Genomic DNA, 16443 nt, shown 5'->3' on the forward strand with positions numbered 1-16443 from the left:
TTCAATTTTCCATACGGCTAACGCACAATTGGTTTATTGCACGAATGACATGGCGCAACGGTTGTGTGCAATAATTTTTCTCAAAAGATAAGAGTTTCAATTTTTTTAAATTAGTTTTGTTTTGAGTTGAAAAGACTATTGTTTGAAAGAAAAGCAAATAAATAGATAAATAAGTAATTTTAGAGAAAATACTTTGAAAAAATAATGTCTTGCATTTTTCATACCCATAATTGATATGTTACCTGAAAAAAATACTGTACAATGAAACTAAAACTGATTTATTCATTTAGAAGTTCCTACTTCTATATTTCTAAACTCCCTATGCTATAAAACAACATACTTGAGATTTCTCATGAAAATGACACTAAAAATGTAGTACTTTTCTGCAGTAAATGTGAACCCCAACATGCACTAAAAATGACATGAAATGCTTGGATTTCTGGAACTTTGAACATAAAATTGATGATTTTTTTTTATATCAGAATGGCCTTTTCCTAGGTAAAAGATTTTTTTACATTTCAGAATATGTAAGGAAAAATAAGATTTTATTTACTCTACTGCCACATTATGCTTCAGACAGCAACATACGGGCATGATTTCTATCACTCCTTAAATAGTTCTCGGCCAATTATCATTCTTCTGATCTCACTTGTCCCTGCCCCAATTTCATAGAGTTTGGCATCTCGAAGAAGACGGCCAGTCGGGTACTCATTTACGTACCCGTTGCCACCTAAACATTGTAAAGCCTGAAAAAAATGAATATGGGGTGTAAGTAAGTTGGTCATAAATAACATGCAGGCTAATAACATCATATATAGTCGTCGGCCTGCGTGTTTGCCCTTAACCCCAAGTCAAGCTATGAAAAAAAAAAAGATATAGGGGTGAGCAAATGGTCAGTTAAATCAAATTAACCGTTCTATTTTATTTAAGTTTAGTTACTATGGTTTGGTCAATAAAAAATTCAATTTTGCTATGGTTAAGAGTTTAAAAGGTTCAGTAAGCCAAATTAACCAAATCTTTTATATTCATGTTTAAATGTATTCTTTTTTTGTGAAATTTTCTAAAATGTTAATGAGTAAAAAGGATTGGAGTTAGTTGAAGAATTGAATTATTTGAGACACCTTGAGGCAAGTGAAGGAAGAGATGCAAGGGAAAGGGAATGGGGACAGAGACTATTTTAGCGGTTTAACCGAATTAACCTTAATTCGGTAAGTTTGGTTTTGTATTTTTAAGATTTTGGTTAATTCAGTTAAATTGTGATAAAATATTTGTGGTATCATAAAATTTATCTTCAAAGTTCTACTTTTCTTTTCTTGATAGAACAATGAGGGGAAAAAGAATGAGGGGCAGCACTAGAAAAATTAAAAAAACTCTGACAAATAAAAGAAGAAAAGAATTGGTTTGATGCTCTCTCACCTGCAAAGCAACTTGGGTTCCCCTTTCAGCTGCACAGAGTATGACTCCAGCACAATCCTGAAATTCACATACACACAAGTCGAATTAAGCATTTTGTGTAAATAAATTATGAAAAAAGTAACTGGGCATCAAAGAATCAACAATAACAAAGTAAAAAAACAGTAGTAAAGGGCGAAAGAAGAGTCCATTTTGCTATTTTAAAAAATAAAGAACATAACATAGTTAAAAACAAAAGAAACTCATCAATCAAAAATGAAAAATAGACAGCACCAAGAGAAAATATGCAATGCTACCATTGTCTCTTATTGGGTGACAAACTAACAGTAGAACAACAATAAGTGAAAGGAAAAATGATAATCCTGCTGGTCCTCAAATTTCATGACAAGAAAAATGAGCCAAATAATTGTATTATGGAGCTTTGCTCTCCAAAACATATTTCTCAATAAGATCAGATGTATCATATATCCAAACAGCAGTTAAGGGATGAAGTCAAATCAAGAGAAAAATATCTAGGAATGGGTGTGAATAAAAGCATCACCTTAGGCACATCAAAAAAAAAAAAAGCATCACCTTAGGATCAACTTTTCCGCTGTCACAATCCTTTGCAACAGAATATACATAAGACCTGGAAAAACATGATTATCAACAACCCCTTTAACAAAATCATAAGGATAAGAGAATATTGTTAATAAATGATAGGATTACATACCTTGAAGATTGCAAAGAAGTATACATATCAGCAACCTTCCCCTGTCAGTGCAAACAATTTCATGTTAGTAAGCTTTAAGATCCCTTACAAACAACTACTAGAACCTTGTATTAATGATGGTGAATAAACCTGTATAAATTGAAATTCCCCAATTGGACGGCCAAATTGTTCTCTTTGTCGGATATATGGTAGAGCAACATCTAGACAAGCCTGCATGATACCCAGAGGCCCAGCAGACAAAACAAGCCTCTCTAGATCAAGCCCTGACATCATGACATAAACTCCTGCAGAATAAGAAAAGTAAATAATTATTAGCCACAACATAGAGGAAGCACAACCATTGATTACAGTGTTATTCAAGCGCTAAAACTCAGCATGCAATATTACTGGGCGTAGCAGTAATTTGCTAGCATAAAACAATCTCAGCAATGTTCTCTTGATTTGGAACACAAAAGGGGATACTATGGAAGGTTGAAGGTGCTTAAATAAATTACACTACGTTTTATATCACTCAAGAGGATAAATATTGCAGACTTCTGTAACCAGTCTGGTTTTATAGTTATAGTGACATTAATCTGCTGAGACACCTTAGTGACTTTCTTGCTTTAAATGCTAAGCAGTCACAAAAGTTAGAGATGGAGCATCTTAAAAATATCTTCTAATTTGAAAACATTTGCATAAGAGACTACCTTTTCCTTCCTGCCCAAGTACATTTTCTTCTGGAACAAAACAGTTCTCGAAGACAAGCTCACATCTGTTGAGATAATCACGCATGTTATAAGGAGGTAAAATGATGGGCTAATGGATTAAATAGTAGTTATAGAGAAATTTTCTCATAGGACTGCCCACGTACGTATCACTTCCTCGCATCCCAAGTTTGTCAAGTTTCTGGGCAGTACTAAATCTGTATTCACCAGAAAGAACAAAATTCAAATTAGGATCAGCTTCACTAAAGATTCACATGAAATTTTACACTCTACAATGAAAAACAAGCCTCATTAATCCGATTTGAAATTGTTAGAGTTTACAATGCCCAAAACAAATCTTTCTTCAACGAGATAATTTCAGCCTTCATAGACAAACTCAAATATTCTCATTGAAATATGATGCAGTTGATTTCAGATCAAAAAGTTATAACTCATGAAAGCAGTACCTAGAGGCTGGGAAATCCTCTCTAGTCGCCCCTTTCAAGTTTTGAAGAAAAAGTGAATACATGATCAGCTGTGTGAAAGTAAATTATTGTGTTATCATTAAGGACCAAGAAAATTGCTGGATTGTGTTTGTGCTAATTATATACTAAAATGATGAAAACAATGGAAACTACTTCACAAAAACTACAATCTTTCAATAATACATCTATGACATAGGCAGCCTTAATCAGCAAAAAAAGACAGTTTATGCAAGTACCCTGGCATTCCCTTCTCGATGATAAATGCTGTAATTCCTTTTGAGCCAGCTTTGATGTCTGTTTTTGCATAAATGACCTGCAAATAACCCTATATGTCACTTTTGACTAAAAGAGATAATTATAGTAAATATAACTGGTGAGCTGTAATGAGAGCCAATGAGATGAGCTAGATGAATTTAGAATGATAAAACTAACACTCTGATAAAATAATTTTCAAAATAGTGGCAAACAAATTGTAACACAAGATATATAAAACTTCCAAGAACATAATTTCCATATCAAAAGGACATAAATTTAAGGCAGTTACAAGTATGCAGTGAAAGGAGAAATTTAAGGCGATTCAGTAAAAGTAAAAGTTTGTTTTACACAGAATTTTACCAATGTCTGAGCGACTGGACCATTTGTGCACCACATCTTGTTACCATTCACAATATAGCCCCCATCTACACGGTCCGCCTTGCATTTCATGCTAACAACATCAGAGCCCGCTGAAAGAAGAACAACGATATCAACTAGATTAAATAAAGAAGGGCTGCATGGAACCTTATAAATACACCACAAGTCCAAAATAAAGATGTACAAAAAAAAAGAATCATAGAGATTACCGTTGGGTTCGCTCATTGCAAGAGCTCCAACGTGCTCTCCACTGATAAGCTTTGCCACAATAGGTAACTGGTTAGTTGAAATGAAGTTTTCGGGAGAAAGAAAAACTTCGCATAAAGCATACGCCACTAAAATAACACATAAAAAAATGTAGAGAACACTTCCAATTTCTTGGTCTGAGATAGTAGGACAAGGGGAGAGGGAATAACAAATCAGATATCATTTCATTGTTTTCCAGTACAAATTATTAAGGCATAAACACAACATAAGCTTAATAAGATTCTGATCTTTTTTTCGAAAGAGTTTTAACAACACAATTTTCAACTTATTAATGCTCAAAAAAGTGGCTGAAGTTCCTCAAAATACAGTCATCTGATGACAAGAACGATACTAGATGTACAGCGGGAAAAGAAATTATTACGAAAGAGGAAAGGAAATAGAACCTTTGGCAAATACTTCTGTTTCTGAGCAGGACTTCCATTTCTCACCTGAACAAAGAACCCCATAAAGAAATCATAAAACACACAAAGCATAAAACACAACAAATTCACATTAACAAAGGTCTCTTCTTTACCAACTGATTGACACACAGATTAGAATGAGCACCATAAGAAAGCGCAACGGATCCTGAAGCTCGACTAATTTCTTCCATCACTATACAATGATACAAATAACCAAGGCCTAATCCTCCGTATTCCTCTATAATAAAAACAACAACTAATCAATCAAATTATGATTTCACAAGCTTTAGTTAAGAAAAAAAAAAGAACTCCATAAGGTGAATAAGTTTACCAGGTGCAGTAATTCCAAGAAGATTAAAATCTCCCATAAGCTTCCACAAATTAACTTCCTACACCAAAACAAAAAAAATCAATTAAAATTAGCATAAAAAACAATCATGAAATGAACAAAACAATAAAAAAAACATCACACAGTTAAATTTTTACCTTGGGAAAATTATTAGTTTGATCAATCTTGGAAGCATGAGGAGCAATATTTTCTTGAGCGAATTGAGTTACACTCTCTTTAAACTACCAATCAATCAATTCAAATAAAAATCAATCATAAACAAAAACAGTAATAAAAATTTAAATTTAATGAAAAAAAACAGACCTGAAGCTGAGTATCGTCAAGGAGAAGAGATGTAGAGAAAGAAGCGCGTTGTATTTGCTTCTTTAATAGCGAAGAACACAACGACTTAACTGTACATAGCTTCTGCATCGTCGTTTTGATGAGTGTAGATTGATTGAGTGAATGTTGAAGACGAAGATGACGACTGTTTTATAAAATTGATTTTGGCATGCTGCGACAGGCTTGATTTGTGAGTTGGATCATACGTGGCTGAATATTATTGGTGGAAATGGTTGACTAGGTTCGCTGGAGTTGGCTACAGTTAAACTAGACTCGATAAACATGAGTAAAGGATAAAACTGAGTGACTCAGCGTCTATGCGTTTGAAATACTAATTTGAAGAAAATAAAAGTTTAGCTACTGAATTGAAACTTCTGAAAAGGTTTATACACCAATGTTTAAATAGAGAAATTTAAGCATTAAAAGAAGATTTAAGTAACGATTTTTAATTATATAGTCTATTTAGTCCTATATTTGACTTTTTTTATCGATTTATCATATTTTCACACTGATTTGGTGCGTGTTGCTCGCCCCCAATAATAATTATTATGTTAAAATGGGACAAATGAAAAGATTTATGACTAAATTGGCCCTAAAATTAAAATATATGCTAATTGACATCGCTTGCGAATCGCCACTTTAAATAAAAAATAAAATAAAAGGTCAACTCGGATTTTAAATTTGTGTCTTGCGATGAAATAAGTATATTTTAACTATTTGGGGTCAATTAGATTTTCAGACTTGTGTTTTCGAATCAAATGCGTCATTTTAATTTGATCAGTCAAATAAGTTTCAGACTTTTTAATTTAGGTCAATTAATTCTAAAATTATATACCTCAAATGGAAACTTATGTAACCCTCGAATATAAATTTGGGGATCTATCATTGAAGTAATTTATTTGACTCGAAAACACATATTTAAAAATTTAATTTGCCTAAAAAGTTAAAATATATTTATTTGATTTAGAGATAGAGGTTCGAGTACCGCGTTGATCCTTTATTAAAAAAAGCAAAAAATATAAAAAAAAAACTTCAAGTTTTTAAAAAAGAACATATAAGTTCTTTAAGCTTTTTTAGGCCACTTAAACTCTTGATATTTTTAATTTGTACAAAAAAGTCCTATAATTTTTTTATAAAAAAAATTTAAGCCCTTTTAATTTTCTTTTTGAACACTTAGCCCCCAAATTTTTGGTAAATATATTAAATATTAAGATTATTTTTGAACTTTTTTCTTGTATGGTTAGAAGAGACATGTCAGCAATTAACGAGTGTTTCTAATGGTGCAGGACGAATAGGTTTATTTATCTATTTTGACAACAAAGAGGGTTTAATTGTTCTCAAACATAGTTTAAGGGCTAATTTTTACTTTTATAAAAACTACTAGAGTTTTTTTTCTGTACCTTTTACCTTGGGAAAAGGGGCAAATATACCCCTATCGTTTAGGGTATGGAGCAAGTATGCCCTCTTTGAATTTCAGATCTCAATTAAACCCCTAACGTTTCAAAAACAGACCATATAAGCCCCTGCTTTTAACAACGTTAACGAAATGTTAGTTTCCGCCTACGTGGAATGTCCATGTATATTCCACGTGTTCAAAAGGGGAAAAATATGCCCTTATGGTTTAAGACGGGAGCAAATAGGCCCCTATGGTTTAAGGTGGGAGCAAATAGCCCCTTTATGAATTTTTAATCTCGATTAAGCCCCTAAAGTTTCAAATAAAATTTTTAATCATTTAATATCTCAGATAAAATTTTCCACGTGTCTTATTCATTTTTAAGTTTAAAAAATATTTTATTTTAAAAAAAAATTAGGAATCTTTCAAACTTTTTTCATATAGGGGGCTTCAGACTAATGGTAACATATATTTTTATTTTTATTAAAAACAATATGTTTGGACCTAGCTGAATTCGAACAAACATATATATGTTGTATTTGTTAGTTCGAAGCGACGAACATAGATATAACGTTGTAAAATGATGTGACAGGGATAAAAAGACGTGGTAAATACGGTGGACAACCAACAAAAAGAAGGAGAAAAGTCGAAGAGAAAAGATATAATATAAAAAAAGTTTGAAAAGATTCCTAAAATTTTATTTAAAATATAAACTGTTTTGAATTTAAAAATGAGTAGGACACGTGAAATTTTTTATCTGAGATATTAAATGATGTGGACATTTCACGTAGGCATGAAGTAACAGCATAGAGCGTTTTGTTAACAATGTTAGACAAAAGGGTTTGGATGTGCTGATTTTGAAATTTCAGGGGCTTAATTGAGATCAAAAATTCATAAAGGGCCTATTTGCTCTCGCCCTAAACCATAAGGGCATATTTGCTCCCGCCTTAAACCATAAGGGCATATTTGCTCCCTTTTGGCCACGTGGAATATGACATAGACATTCCACGTAGGCGTAAACTAACGTTTTGTTAACACTGTTAAACGGAGGGGCTTGTATGGTCTGCTTTTAAAACATTAGGGGCTTAATTGAGATTCGAAATTCAAAAAGGGTCTACTTGCTCCATACCCTAAACGATAGGGGTATATTTGCCCCTTTTCCCTTTTACCTTAAGAAATAGACATTTGAACATTCAAAATCAGGAAGGAAACAAAAACGTTTCGAGACATTTTTTTTAATTTTATATTCTGTGTTCATAGTGATACAGTAGGTAACCAAAAAGCCAGTAGCTCTGTTTACTTGCAATGTCCGGCCGTGATGGTGGCGGAGGCGGCGGCGTCAGAGAGCAGGGTTCAGCATCTCCGGCGTATAAACCATCAAAATTCGCAGTTTATCAAAACCCAGCTTTGTCAGCTGCACTAACCGCTAATAGCCTCCAGCCCTCAAATTCAACCTTTGTCTTTATCCTCTCTCTCACTTCCGCCTCTGCTTTAGCTTTTCTCTCTATCATCTCCAGGTAAATTGATTAGTATTATTTAACAATGTTGGTCTTAGTTATTCTTGTAATTAATGTTCAGGGTTTAAGAGGGTTTTAGCATTCAAAAAAAAAAATTGTTTAACTGCTGATATATTTGAGAACATTAGGTTTAAGAATTAGGAATTGAAGTGAAACTCTAAACTTTAGCAGTATTTCACTGCTATGTATGTCTAGATTGGTTTTATATGCTTAGGGTATTTTTCTTTAATGGGTTTAAGAGGGTTTTAGCATCTATGTTTTTTGGGTAATGTTTTTCAGTTCAAATCTAATCTACTGAGACTTTCATTTGGTTTGAAATAATTGAAGGGAAAATGGACTGACTGAAACAGTGGGATTCATGAATTTACCACAAGAAGCAGCAAGTAAGTTGTGACTTACAGGGATTTTCTATCACTCTGAAATTACTATTTTTGTCATTGTACAAGTGTTTCTTATTCGATATTCAGCTAACTTTTATTATATTATGGCAGATATATTTTCCAAGGCAGTGCAAATTTTTGTAGGGTTAGTTTTTGTTGGATCTTTAATTGCCCTCTTCAAAGCCATCTCTTTGCATAGAGGAAAAGATGCAGCTGGTGTTCCAATGAAGTCCCTCTCTAAAGAAACCAAGGATAAATCACCTTTAACAACCCATCAAATGGGACTTTTAGGAATGAAACCAAAAATTGAACCAGTTGTAACTGAATCTCCAAAGAAACCTCCCAAATCCAAACCTGTAATGTCTTCTTCCGATATCCTTGTTCCAATTCATCAATCAATTGCCAGCTCCAATAGAAAGTCCCGAGTTGGGTCCGATAAATCAATTTCTGGCACCGGAAATAAGATGACCTCTTTCAACACTCCGTCCAAATCACAGAGTTCTCCATCTTCTTTATACCTTGTTCCTGGGGTAAGTTCACCTTTAACTTCTGCTCATTCCTCTCCTGGTTCAGCAATCTCAACTCCTTGGTCCAGTAAACGAGCCTCCTCTACTAAAGAGATACAAACAGAAGCGCAGCTTGAGCAGTTCTTAGCAGATGTGGATGAGAAAATTACTGAATCAGCTGGGAGACTTGCAACACCACCCTCCTCCATTAGGAATTTTGGCGTAGCTAGTCCTAATACTATGGTAAGTCCAGCTAATACATCTGGAAATACAAGGAGCACGCCATTGAGGCCTGTGAGGATGTCTCCAGGCTCCCAAAAATTTACCACTCCACCTAAGAAAGGAGATGGCGAACTTCCTCTGTCAATGTCTATGGAAGAGGCTATTGAAACTTTTAAGCATTTGGGTATCTATCCTCAAATTGAGCAATGGCGTGACCACCTCAGGCAATGGTTTTCAACAGTTCTGCTCAAACCTCTTCTTAACAAGATTGAAACCAGCCACATTCAGGTCTGTCATCACGGTCATACATCTATCATTTAACTATTTTAATTACTCTAAGATTGAATGAAAAAAAATCAACCGTTTTAAGTTATGGTCGAAATCTACTTGCAGTTCTCAGTTTCTCTATGTTTATTTTCTTAATTGTTGTTATATTTAGGTAATGCATACAGCCGCTAAGCTTGGTATCTCAGTAGCAATTAGTCAAGTTGGAAGTGATTCACCAGCGAGTGGAACTCCGGCTACTATATCTTCAATGGATAGGAAGGAATGGCAACCGGCTTTTTCACTTGATGAAGATGGCCTTCTCTATCAATTACGTGCTACTCTTATGCAAACTCTCGATGCTTCTAAGCGTAAGTTACTCCAAAATTACCTTTTCTTTCATTTTTTTTGTAAACTAGGTTAATTGTGTGGCTTATTGACAAGAATGGACTCATCTTATCTCATGTAGCTAAGCTACCTATGGCCACACTGCAACAATCTCCGCAGCAAAATCCGATGATTCCTATAATGCAGGAGTGTGTGGATGCCATCAATGAACACCAAAGGCTTCATGCCTTGATGAAAGGGGAATGGTCTAGAGGTTTGTTACCACATAGCAATGTTCCAGAGGACTATATGGTACAAAGGATACAAGGTATTAAGAAAATTAAAAAAATTCACTTTACAGCATGCTGATGCTTATTACCTGCTCCTCTGTTTTCTTTTGGTTGTTGTTTTAAGGTAAATTGCTAATATTAAGAAAGTTCTTTCTTTGTCTTAAATTACAAATGTTAAGACTAATATAACCCTATTATTAAGCTCATATGTAAAAAAAAGTAACTTTGTAAATTGAATTACCTATTTAATGAAGTGATTTAATAATAAAGGCAAATTTGGAATATAATTATAGAAGTCATCTAGAAATCCTAAAGTGTCTTCTATTTATAGACAAATTCATTTGCTTAAATGGGAAACTAAATGAAATCGGAGGGAGTGTCTCTTTTCATTTCCATTTTTCTTCTGAAATGTATATATATTTGATTTCAGCCATTAATCCATTCAACTTATACTTAAAGTCTTATGGTATCTGCTTGTGAAATCTTAATAGAACTTGCTGAAGGAACCTGCTTGAAGAATTATGAGTATATGGGAGGTGGAGAGGTCTATGCCAAGAAGAAGAAGATGTGGAATCTTGAGCTTCCGACAGATTCTCACTTACTGTTATACTTATTTTGTGCTTTTCTTGAGCACCCTAAGTGGATGCTTCATGTAGATCCTGCATCTTATGCTGAAGAGCAGTCTAGTAAAAACCCTTTATTCTTGGGGGTTTTGCCTCCAAAAGAAAGGTTCCCTGAGAAATACATTTCCGTCATATCTGGTATTCCTCCTTCAACTCTTCACCCAGGAGCTTGTGTGCTGGTTGTAGGAAGGCAAAGCCCTCCGCTCTTTGCGTTGTACTGGGATAAGAAACTCCAGTTCTCTCTTCAGGTCAGTAATAGGGTAATCTGGTTATTATCGAGTGATTTAAGGGCATGCAAAATCCGAACGAAACTGAAATGAACCAACATATTCGGTTCGGTTCAGTTTGACAATATAAAGAAATTATTTTTTCAATTTAATTCGGGTTTGAATGTAAGAAAAAGTTCAGTTGAGCTTCAGTACAAACCGAACCAAACTGAAAAAATCAACCAAACCGATTGGTTCGGTTGGAAAAATTTATATCTTTGTATATTCAATTCGGTTTCAAAGTTGGTTTGGATTAATTGCACTCCCCTGGAGTGACTGATGGTAATGTAAATGACATTGAAGTGGATAGAGGTTTTAACAAGGGAGAATTTACTGAATATTGTTTTTAATTGTAAATTAGTGTAAACAATTTATGTCATGAAATCAAAATGCTTCTGCATTGGATTTATAATTTCATCTTGATTATGTCAGTGAGTGGAGCAGAGTGATAAATAATAATCTCGGATACCTCAGTCTCGGTGACCTATGGATGCTCTCATGTTCTTCAGCGTTTATTTTTATTTTTCAGGGAAGAACAGCATTATGGGATACCGTCTTGCTTTTGTGCCACAGGATCAAGGTAGGATACGGAAGCATAGTTCGAGGTATGCATCTTGGTTCGTCAGCCTTAAATATCCTCCCACTTCTCGAGTCAGAAACTGAGGAGTGACTGTTTATCAAAACTTGCTGCATCGTGGATATCGGCTCTCATCTCAATGTACCAAACAACTCGCTGCACCGGAAATCTTGCTGGAGGGCTGCTAAATGATTTTGGCAGTGAATTTTCTCACTGGTTCAACCTATGCACTAGTGATGTGGTAGCAGTCATCGGAGTTTTAGGAGATGGGTGTGATCGGCGCCAAAGAATTAAGCAAAATTCTTGCAAATTGTACTAATTTACAACTTTTTGACTTTGATTTTCAACCACCTTAGTTGTTTTGAAGGTGGCAAAAGTAGAACAAAAAATAACATTTTTGTAGATTATGGAAGCTAATGTTGTTATCCTAAATTAATCTTAATCTGATTTTAAGGTATTTTATATGAAACTAATTGCCATAAGATTTCAACACTTTATATAAGAATATGTGGGTATTATAAGAGTTTAACTTGTCTATAAATAATTACCCTCTTCGTTATTCCTAATTACATTCCCTATCTAAGACCTAAAACTAAACAGAAAAAAATGAAGCTAAAACCTCAGCGTCTACCAGTTCAATGAATGATTTCATTCCTCCAAACCTGCTTTCTCACGGCGGCGCGTGTCTTTCAAACACTCTGATTTTTATCAACTTTTCAAAAACTCAGTTTCTTCATCACCAATAACATTTGCATTATACCGGAAGTTTTCCAAGCTCTCTCGTTCTTCTTAACTATGAGCAAAACCCTAATTGCACAATTCGTTTAATTATTCAACTTTTCAGTGCATTACAGAGGTAACCTAAGTGTTAAAAGTATGAGTAAAAGCGAAAAAAGAAAATTAAACGGAGAAGCAGAAGACGGCGACGAGGATGATGAAGATATAGAGGGAGATGGCGGCGGTGCTTGGGAGAGAGCTTACACTGATGAGAGATCATGGGAAGCTTTACAAGAAGACGAATCGGGTCTTCTTCGCCCTATTGATAATAAAGCTATTCATCATGCTCAGTATCGCCGTCGCCTTCGTACGCTTTCTACCTCTGCTCGTATCCAGAAAGGCCTCATTCGATTTCTCTACATTGTTGTTGATCTCTCTAGGGTAATTTTCGCATTCCTGAGCTCTCTAATGTTTGTATTATGTAAAGTATATAGTATGATTATAGATATACTGAATTGGAGAATGCTGTAATTGATAATGCTGAATAGAAAAATGCTGAAAATGTAATTGATTAAACGGAAAAATGAGATTTTTTTTGTTTGTTAGAATATAGTATTATTAATATAGTGTTAGAGAATTTTTGAAGTCATTTGAAATAAAATGTTAGAAACGTAGGACCGAGAAGTTTATGTTATGTAATTATGTATTGTTTCCTAGGTAGCATGGACACGGGAAAAAGGGACACTTGGACAGGGACACGGCGAAACAATGTTATTTTAAAGTCTTCTATGTAAAAAATTTAAGTTTTGTGTCCGAAACACTAAGTGTTTGAAACGTTTCCAAAACAGCTAACATTGGTTGAATGAAGTGTAAGTGTCCGTGCTACCTAGATTATTTCTTCATTTCTATCTTTGTTAATGTCAATGTGTGTAGGCAGCTGGAGAGATGGAAATTATGTAACATGAAAAATAGAAATGCTGAGATGAATAGTGCTGAAACAGAAAATGTTGAAACAGGAAACGACTAATTTGAAAATTGGGATTGTAACTTTTTTTAGAATAAGTTTTATTTAATTATATATATAGAGAGAGAGAGTTTGGGAGTTTCCGGAGTATTTTTAGAAACGGAAATAAAATGCTGAATGTAAGATTTGAGAAGTTTTCTGACAACATATTATGTAACTGTGCAGCATTTCTTCGTTTCTATCTTAGTTAATGTTAATGTATGTAGGCAGCTGGAGAGATGGATCTTAAACCAAGCAGAATGGTTGTGATCGCAAGGCTTGTTGAAGCTTTTATAAGAGAGTTTTTTGATCAGAATCCACTTAGTCAAATTGGTTTAGTGACTATCAAAGATGGGGTTGCCCATTCCTTAACTGACCTTGGTGGTAGTCCGGAGACTCATATTAAGGCTTTGACGGGCAAATTGGAATGTTCAGGTGATTCCTCGTTACAAAATGCACTAGACCTTGTCCGTGGATATCTTGACGAGATACCATCATATGGTCATCGCGAAGTTCTGATTTTGTATTCTGCTCTCAGTACCTGTGATCCAGGAGATATTATGGATACCATTCAGAAATGTAAGAAATCAAAAATAAGGTGCTCCGTCATTGGGCTTTCTGCTGAAATGTTTATATGCAAACATCTCTGTCAAGAAACTGGTGGGCTGTACTTTGTGTCAATGGATGAGGTGAGTTCTTGTCTACCTTTCGGATCCCATGAAATTTAACGAATTTTAATAATGATATGAGATATCTAGCCGTTGCAATTGCTAGACTCGTTTAAAGGATGTCTTTTAAATGTATATTGCCATAATATAAGAATATGATTTCCTTGTATGACTTTAACTATTAATGCTGGTCAGCTTTCTTGTTACATGGTCCTCCAGTAAGGGCGTGACGTAGTTGATGTTATTCTCTTATTCAGACTCACCTTAAAGAGCTACTGCTAGAGCATGCGCCACCGCCACCAGCAATAGCGGAATTTGCAACTGCCAACTTGATTAAGATGGGTTTCCCACAAAGGACAGCGGAAGGTTCTATTTCGATATGTTCTTGTCATAAAGAAGCTAAAGTTGGCGAGGGATATATATGCCCTAGATGCAAGGCACGTATATGTGACCTCCCTACTGAATGCCGTATTTGTGGGTTGACACTTGTTTCTTCTCCACATTTGGCGAGGTCATATCATCATCTCTTTCCCATTACCCCATTTGATGAGGTCCCTGCGCGTCGAAGTGAACTACAGCAGAAACCGCAGAAAACTTGTTTTGGCTGCCAACAGAGCCTCCTAGATCCTGGTAAGATTGATACTTCTATGCATTTATAGTAGATACGCCCACATAGATTGTTTTATTTTATTTTTTCAAAACATAAAGAATAGTTCTGAATATTATGTGATTGAACACGTTTAGATTTGAATGCATAACATGACAATGATATAGATTATGTTGCACAGAAACACCAAAATGAGAAATGTCATACTGAATACTGGGCAAATGATATTTTTTTACACAAACATATTGTGAATACAAAGTGCCAAAGTTTCAAAAATGTTTTCGGAACAAATATATGAAATGCCAAAATGTACGATTCAAAAAATTTCCGTGCAACATAGATATAATTTTATATTCTTGTGTGAACCGTTCCTATCACTCTTAAATCTATAGTTTTCTCCTTCCACTTCTTGAAAATTATTTTCCTCACTTTTGGTTACAATTTTAATGATTTCGTTGCAGGAAACAAACCTGGCCTTTCTGTTACTTGCCCAAAATGCAAGCAGTACTTCTGTCTTGACTGTGACATTTACATTCATGAAAGCTTGCATAATTGTCCTGGCTGTGAGAGTTTCAGGCATTCATAGACAGTCACCTCCGATAAAGAAAAGACGAAACTGCTGCCACTGATTTATATTTATTCTTTTCCTGTCGCTACAAGTTGCGAGCAGGTTCAGGCGTTCATGTGGACAGTATAGCGTATTATAAAATGGATTGCAATTTTGAGTTGTGCGATCTAATTCGGACAAGTAGATGAGTCTTCAATAGGCTTTTTTAATTTAATTTGATGATCTTTCACCATTTTGTTTTTCTCACATATAGGAGAAATTTTTAGATAGACTCAGTCCACCACGTCATCCGTAGACTAACTCTATCACATAATGACACGTCATTAAAATGATGGCAATCTTGTAATATTACTATTCAAAAGTGTAAATAAGTAATAAACGAATTTACAAGATTGTCATCATTTTAATGACGTGTCATTATATGATAGGCTTCACGGATGATGTGGTGGACTGAGTTTATCTAAGAAGCTCTCCACATATAGATGTGCAATATATGGTAAGGATGGAGCTTCTGAATGTACGTTCCTTTTCAATTGAACTTTGAAGTATTAGCCTTTCAAGAAAAGGCTGAAAAATGGAACATGCACGACTATCAAGCTTACTATAAACATAAACATTGAAGAGTATAAGTTGGGCACCAGTCTCTGTACTCGTGTAGTTTTTATATTGAATTACTACATTTTTATCTGTTAATAAACTTAATATTAAATTCCTACACTTGTAGTTATGATTATATAGACACTAAACTTCTTGTCATTTGTAATTTTATCTCTCTATTATGAAAATAAGTATATTTAATGAACGGTTATTGCGACTAAAATAAATTTTAATACATTTTCACTTTAGTCCCTGTTTCTCTTTTTGTAGATATTAAGTTCTTAAATTATGTAATTGAATTTGAAAATTTCAAGGCTAATTTTCATTCAACATATATTACTTTTTTTCTTTCCATCAACTATAGAATTACAATTAATTAATGGGTGCTTAAGGATAATCTATATCTATCTATATATCATATAATTGGGAGGATCAACGGGTAAATGGTGCATTATGGCGAGTTCCTAACTCAATTAAACTACTTAAGTTATTTTAATATTTTTTATATTTGTAGCAATTTATGTTTAACAGGTTGTGTTTGGATAAAACTTAAATTCCATTAGTATAACTTTAATAAAACAAGAGTGTAAGTTGTAAAAGATTATAAATTACAAAGTAAATAACCCAACGGTAAGTACAATGTGAAAATAA

General features: G+C 34.3%; 3 protein-coding genes across 3 annotated transcripts; 2 read left to right on the plus strand and 1 right to left on the minus strand.

Moving 5' to 3' along the window:
• Window positions 1-446: 446 nt before the first annotated feature.
• Window positions 447-5423, minus strand: LOC126664834 (isovaleryl-CoA dehydrogenase, mitochondrial). The gene is made up of 15 exons (XM_050357407.2): window positions 5250-5423; window positions 5084-5167; window positions 4929-4986; window positions 4711-4835; window positions 4580-4624; window positions 4139-4187; window positions 3912-4021; window positions 3533-3609; window positions 2979-3029; window positions 2815-2879; window positions 2255-2409; window positions 2126-2166; window positions 1987-2041; window positions 1417-1473; window positions 447-746 (listed from the first exon to the last, which is right to left on the minus strand). Exons 1-15 carry the CDS (start codon window positions 5355-5357, stop codon window positions 603-605), a joined length of 1224 nt encoding a protein of 407 aa, XP_050213364.1. The 5' UTR covers window positions 5358-5423; the 3' UTR covers window positions 447-602.
• A 2419-nt stretch (window positions 5424-7842) lies between these two features.
• LOC126664831 (uncharacterized) lies at window positions 7843-12064 on the plus strand. The gene is made up of 7 exons (XM_050357402.2): window positions 7843-8177; window positions 8505-8560; window positions 8669-9573; window positions 9725-9920; window positions 10019-10204; window positions 10658-11037; window positions 11585-12064. The coding sequence occupies exons 1-7, from the start codon at window positions 7966-7968 to the stop codon at window positions 11723-11725; spliced, it is 2076 nt and encodes a 691-aa protein (XP_050213359.1). The 5' UTR covers window positions 7843-7965; the 3' UTR covers window positions 11726-12064.
• Window positions 12065-12168: 104 nt separating this feature from the next.
• On the plus strand, window positions 12169-15912 carry LOC126664833 (general transcription factor IIH subunit 2). The gene is made up of 4 exons (XM_050357406.1): window positions 12169-12790; window positions 13580-14041; window positions 14278-14650; window positions 15089-15912. The coding sequence occupies exons 1-4, from the start codon at window positions 12509-12511 to the stop codon at window positions 15211-15213; spliced, it is 1242 nt and encodes a 413-aa protein (XP_050213363.1). The 5' UTR covers window positions 12169-12508; the 3' UTR covers window positions 15214-15912.
• The last annotated feature ends 531 nt before the right edge of the window (window positions 15913-16443 follow it).

Source organism: Mercurialis annua, linkage group LG1-X, assembly GCF_937616625.2.
Source record: "Mercurialis annua linkage group LG1-X, ddMerAnnu1.2, whole genome shotgun sequence".
In the NCBI taxonomy this organism is placed as follows: domain Eukaryota; kingdom Viridiplantae; phylum Streptophyta; class Magnoliopsida; order Malpighiales; family Euphorbiaceae; genus Mercurialis; species Mercurialis annua.

Excerpts from the sequence above, each read along its gene's own strand:
- LOC126664834 (XM_050357407.2), bottom strand. The coding sequence starts at position 5,357 with ATGCAGAAGCTATGTACAGTTAAGTCGTTGTGTTCTTCGCTATTAAAG. Across the intron at positions 4,625-4,710 it reads ATCTGTGTGTCAATCAGTTG|GTGAGAAATGGAAGTCCTGC; the intron begins GTAAAGAAGAGA and ends TTCTTTGTTCAG. Across the intron at positions 3,610-3,911 it reads GTCCAGTCGCTCAGACATTG|GTCATTTATGCAAAAACAGA; the intron begins GTAAAATTCTGT and ends GGTTATTTGCAG.
- LOC126664831 (XM_050357402.2), top strand. The coding sequence starts at position 7,966 with ATGTCCGGCCGTGATGGTGGCGGAGGCGGCGGCGTCAGAGAGCAGGGT. Across the intron at positions 9,574-9,724 it reads TTGAAACCAGCCACATTCAG|GTAATGCATACAGCCGCTAA; the intron begins GTCTGTCATCAC and ends TGTTATATTTAG. Across the intron at positions 9,921-10,018 it reads AACTCTCGATGCTTCTAAGC|CTAAGCTACCTATGGCCACA; the intron begins GTAAGTTACTCC and ends TATCTCATGTAG.
- LOC126664833 (XM_050357406.1), top strand. The coding sequence starts at position 12,509 with ATGAGTAAAAGCGAAAAAAGAAAATTAAACGGAGAAGCAGAAGACGGC. Across the intron at positions 12,791-13,579 it reads TTGTTGTTGATCTCTCTAGG|GCAGCTGGAGAGATGGATCT; the intron begins GTAATTTTCGCA and ends TAATGTATGTAG. Across the intron at positions 14,651-15,088 it reads ACAGAGCCTCCTAGATCCTG|GAAACAAACCTGGCCTTTCT; the intron begins GTAAGATTGATA and ends ATTTCGTTGCAG.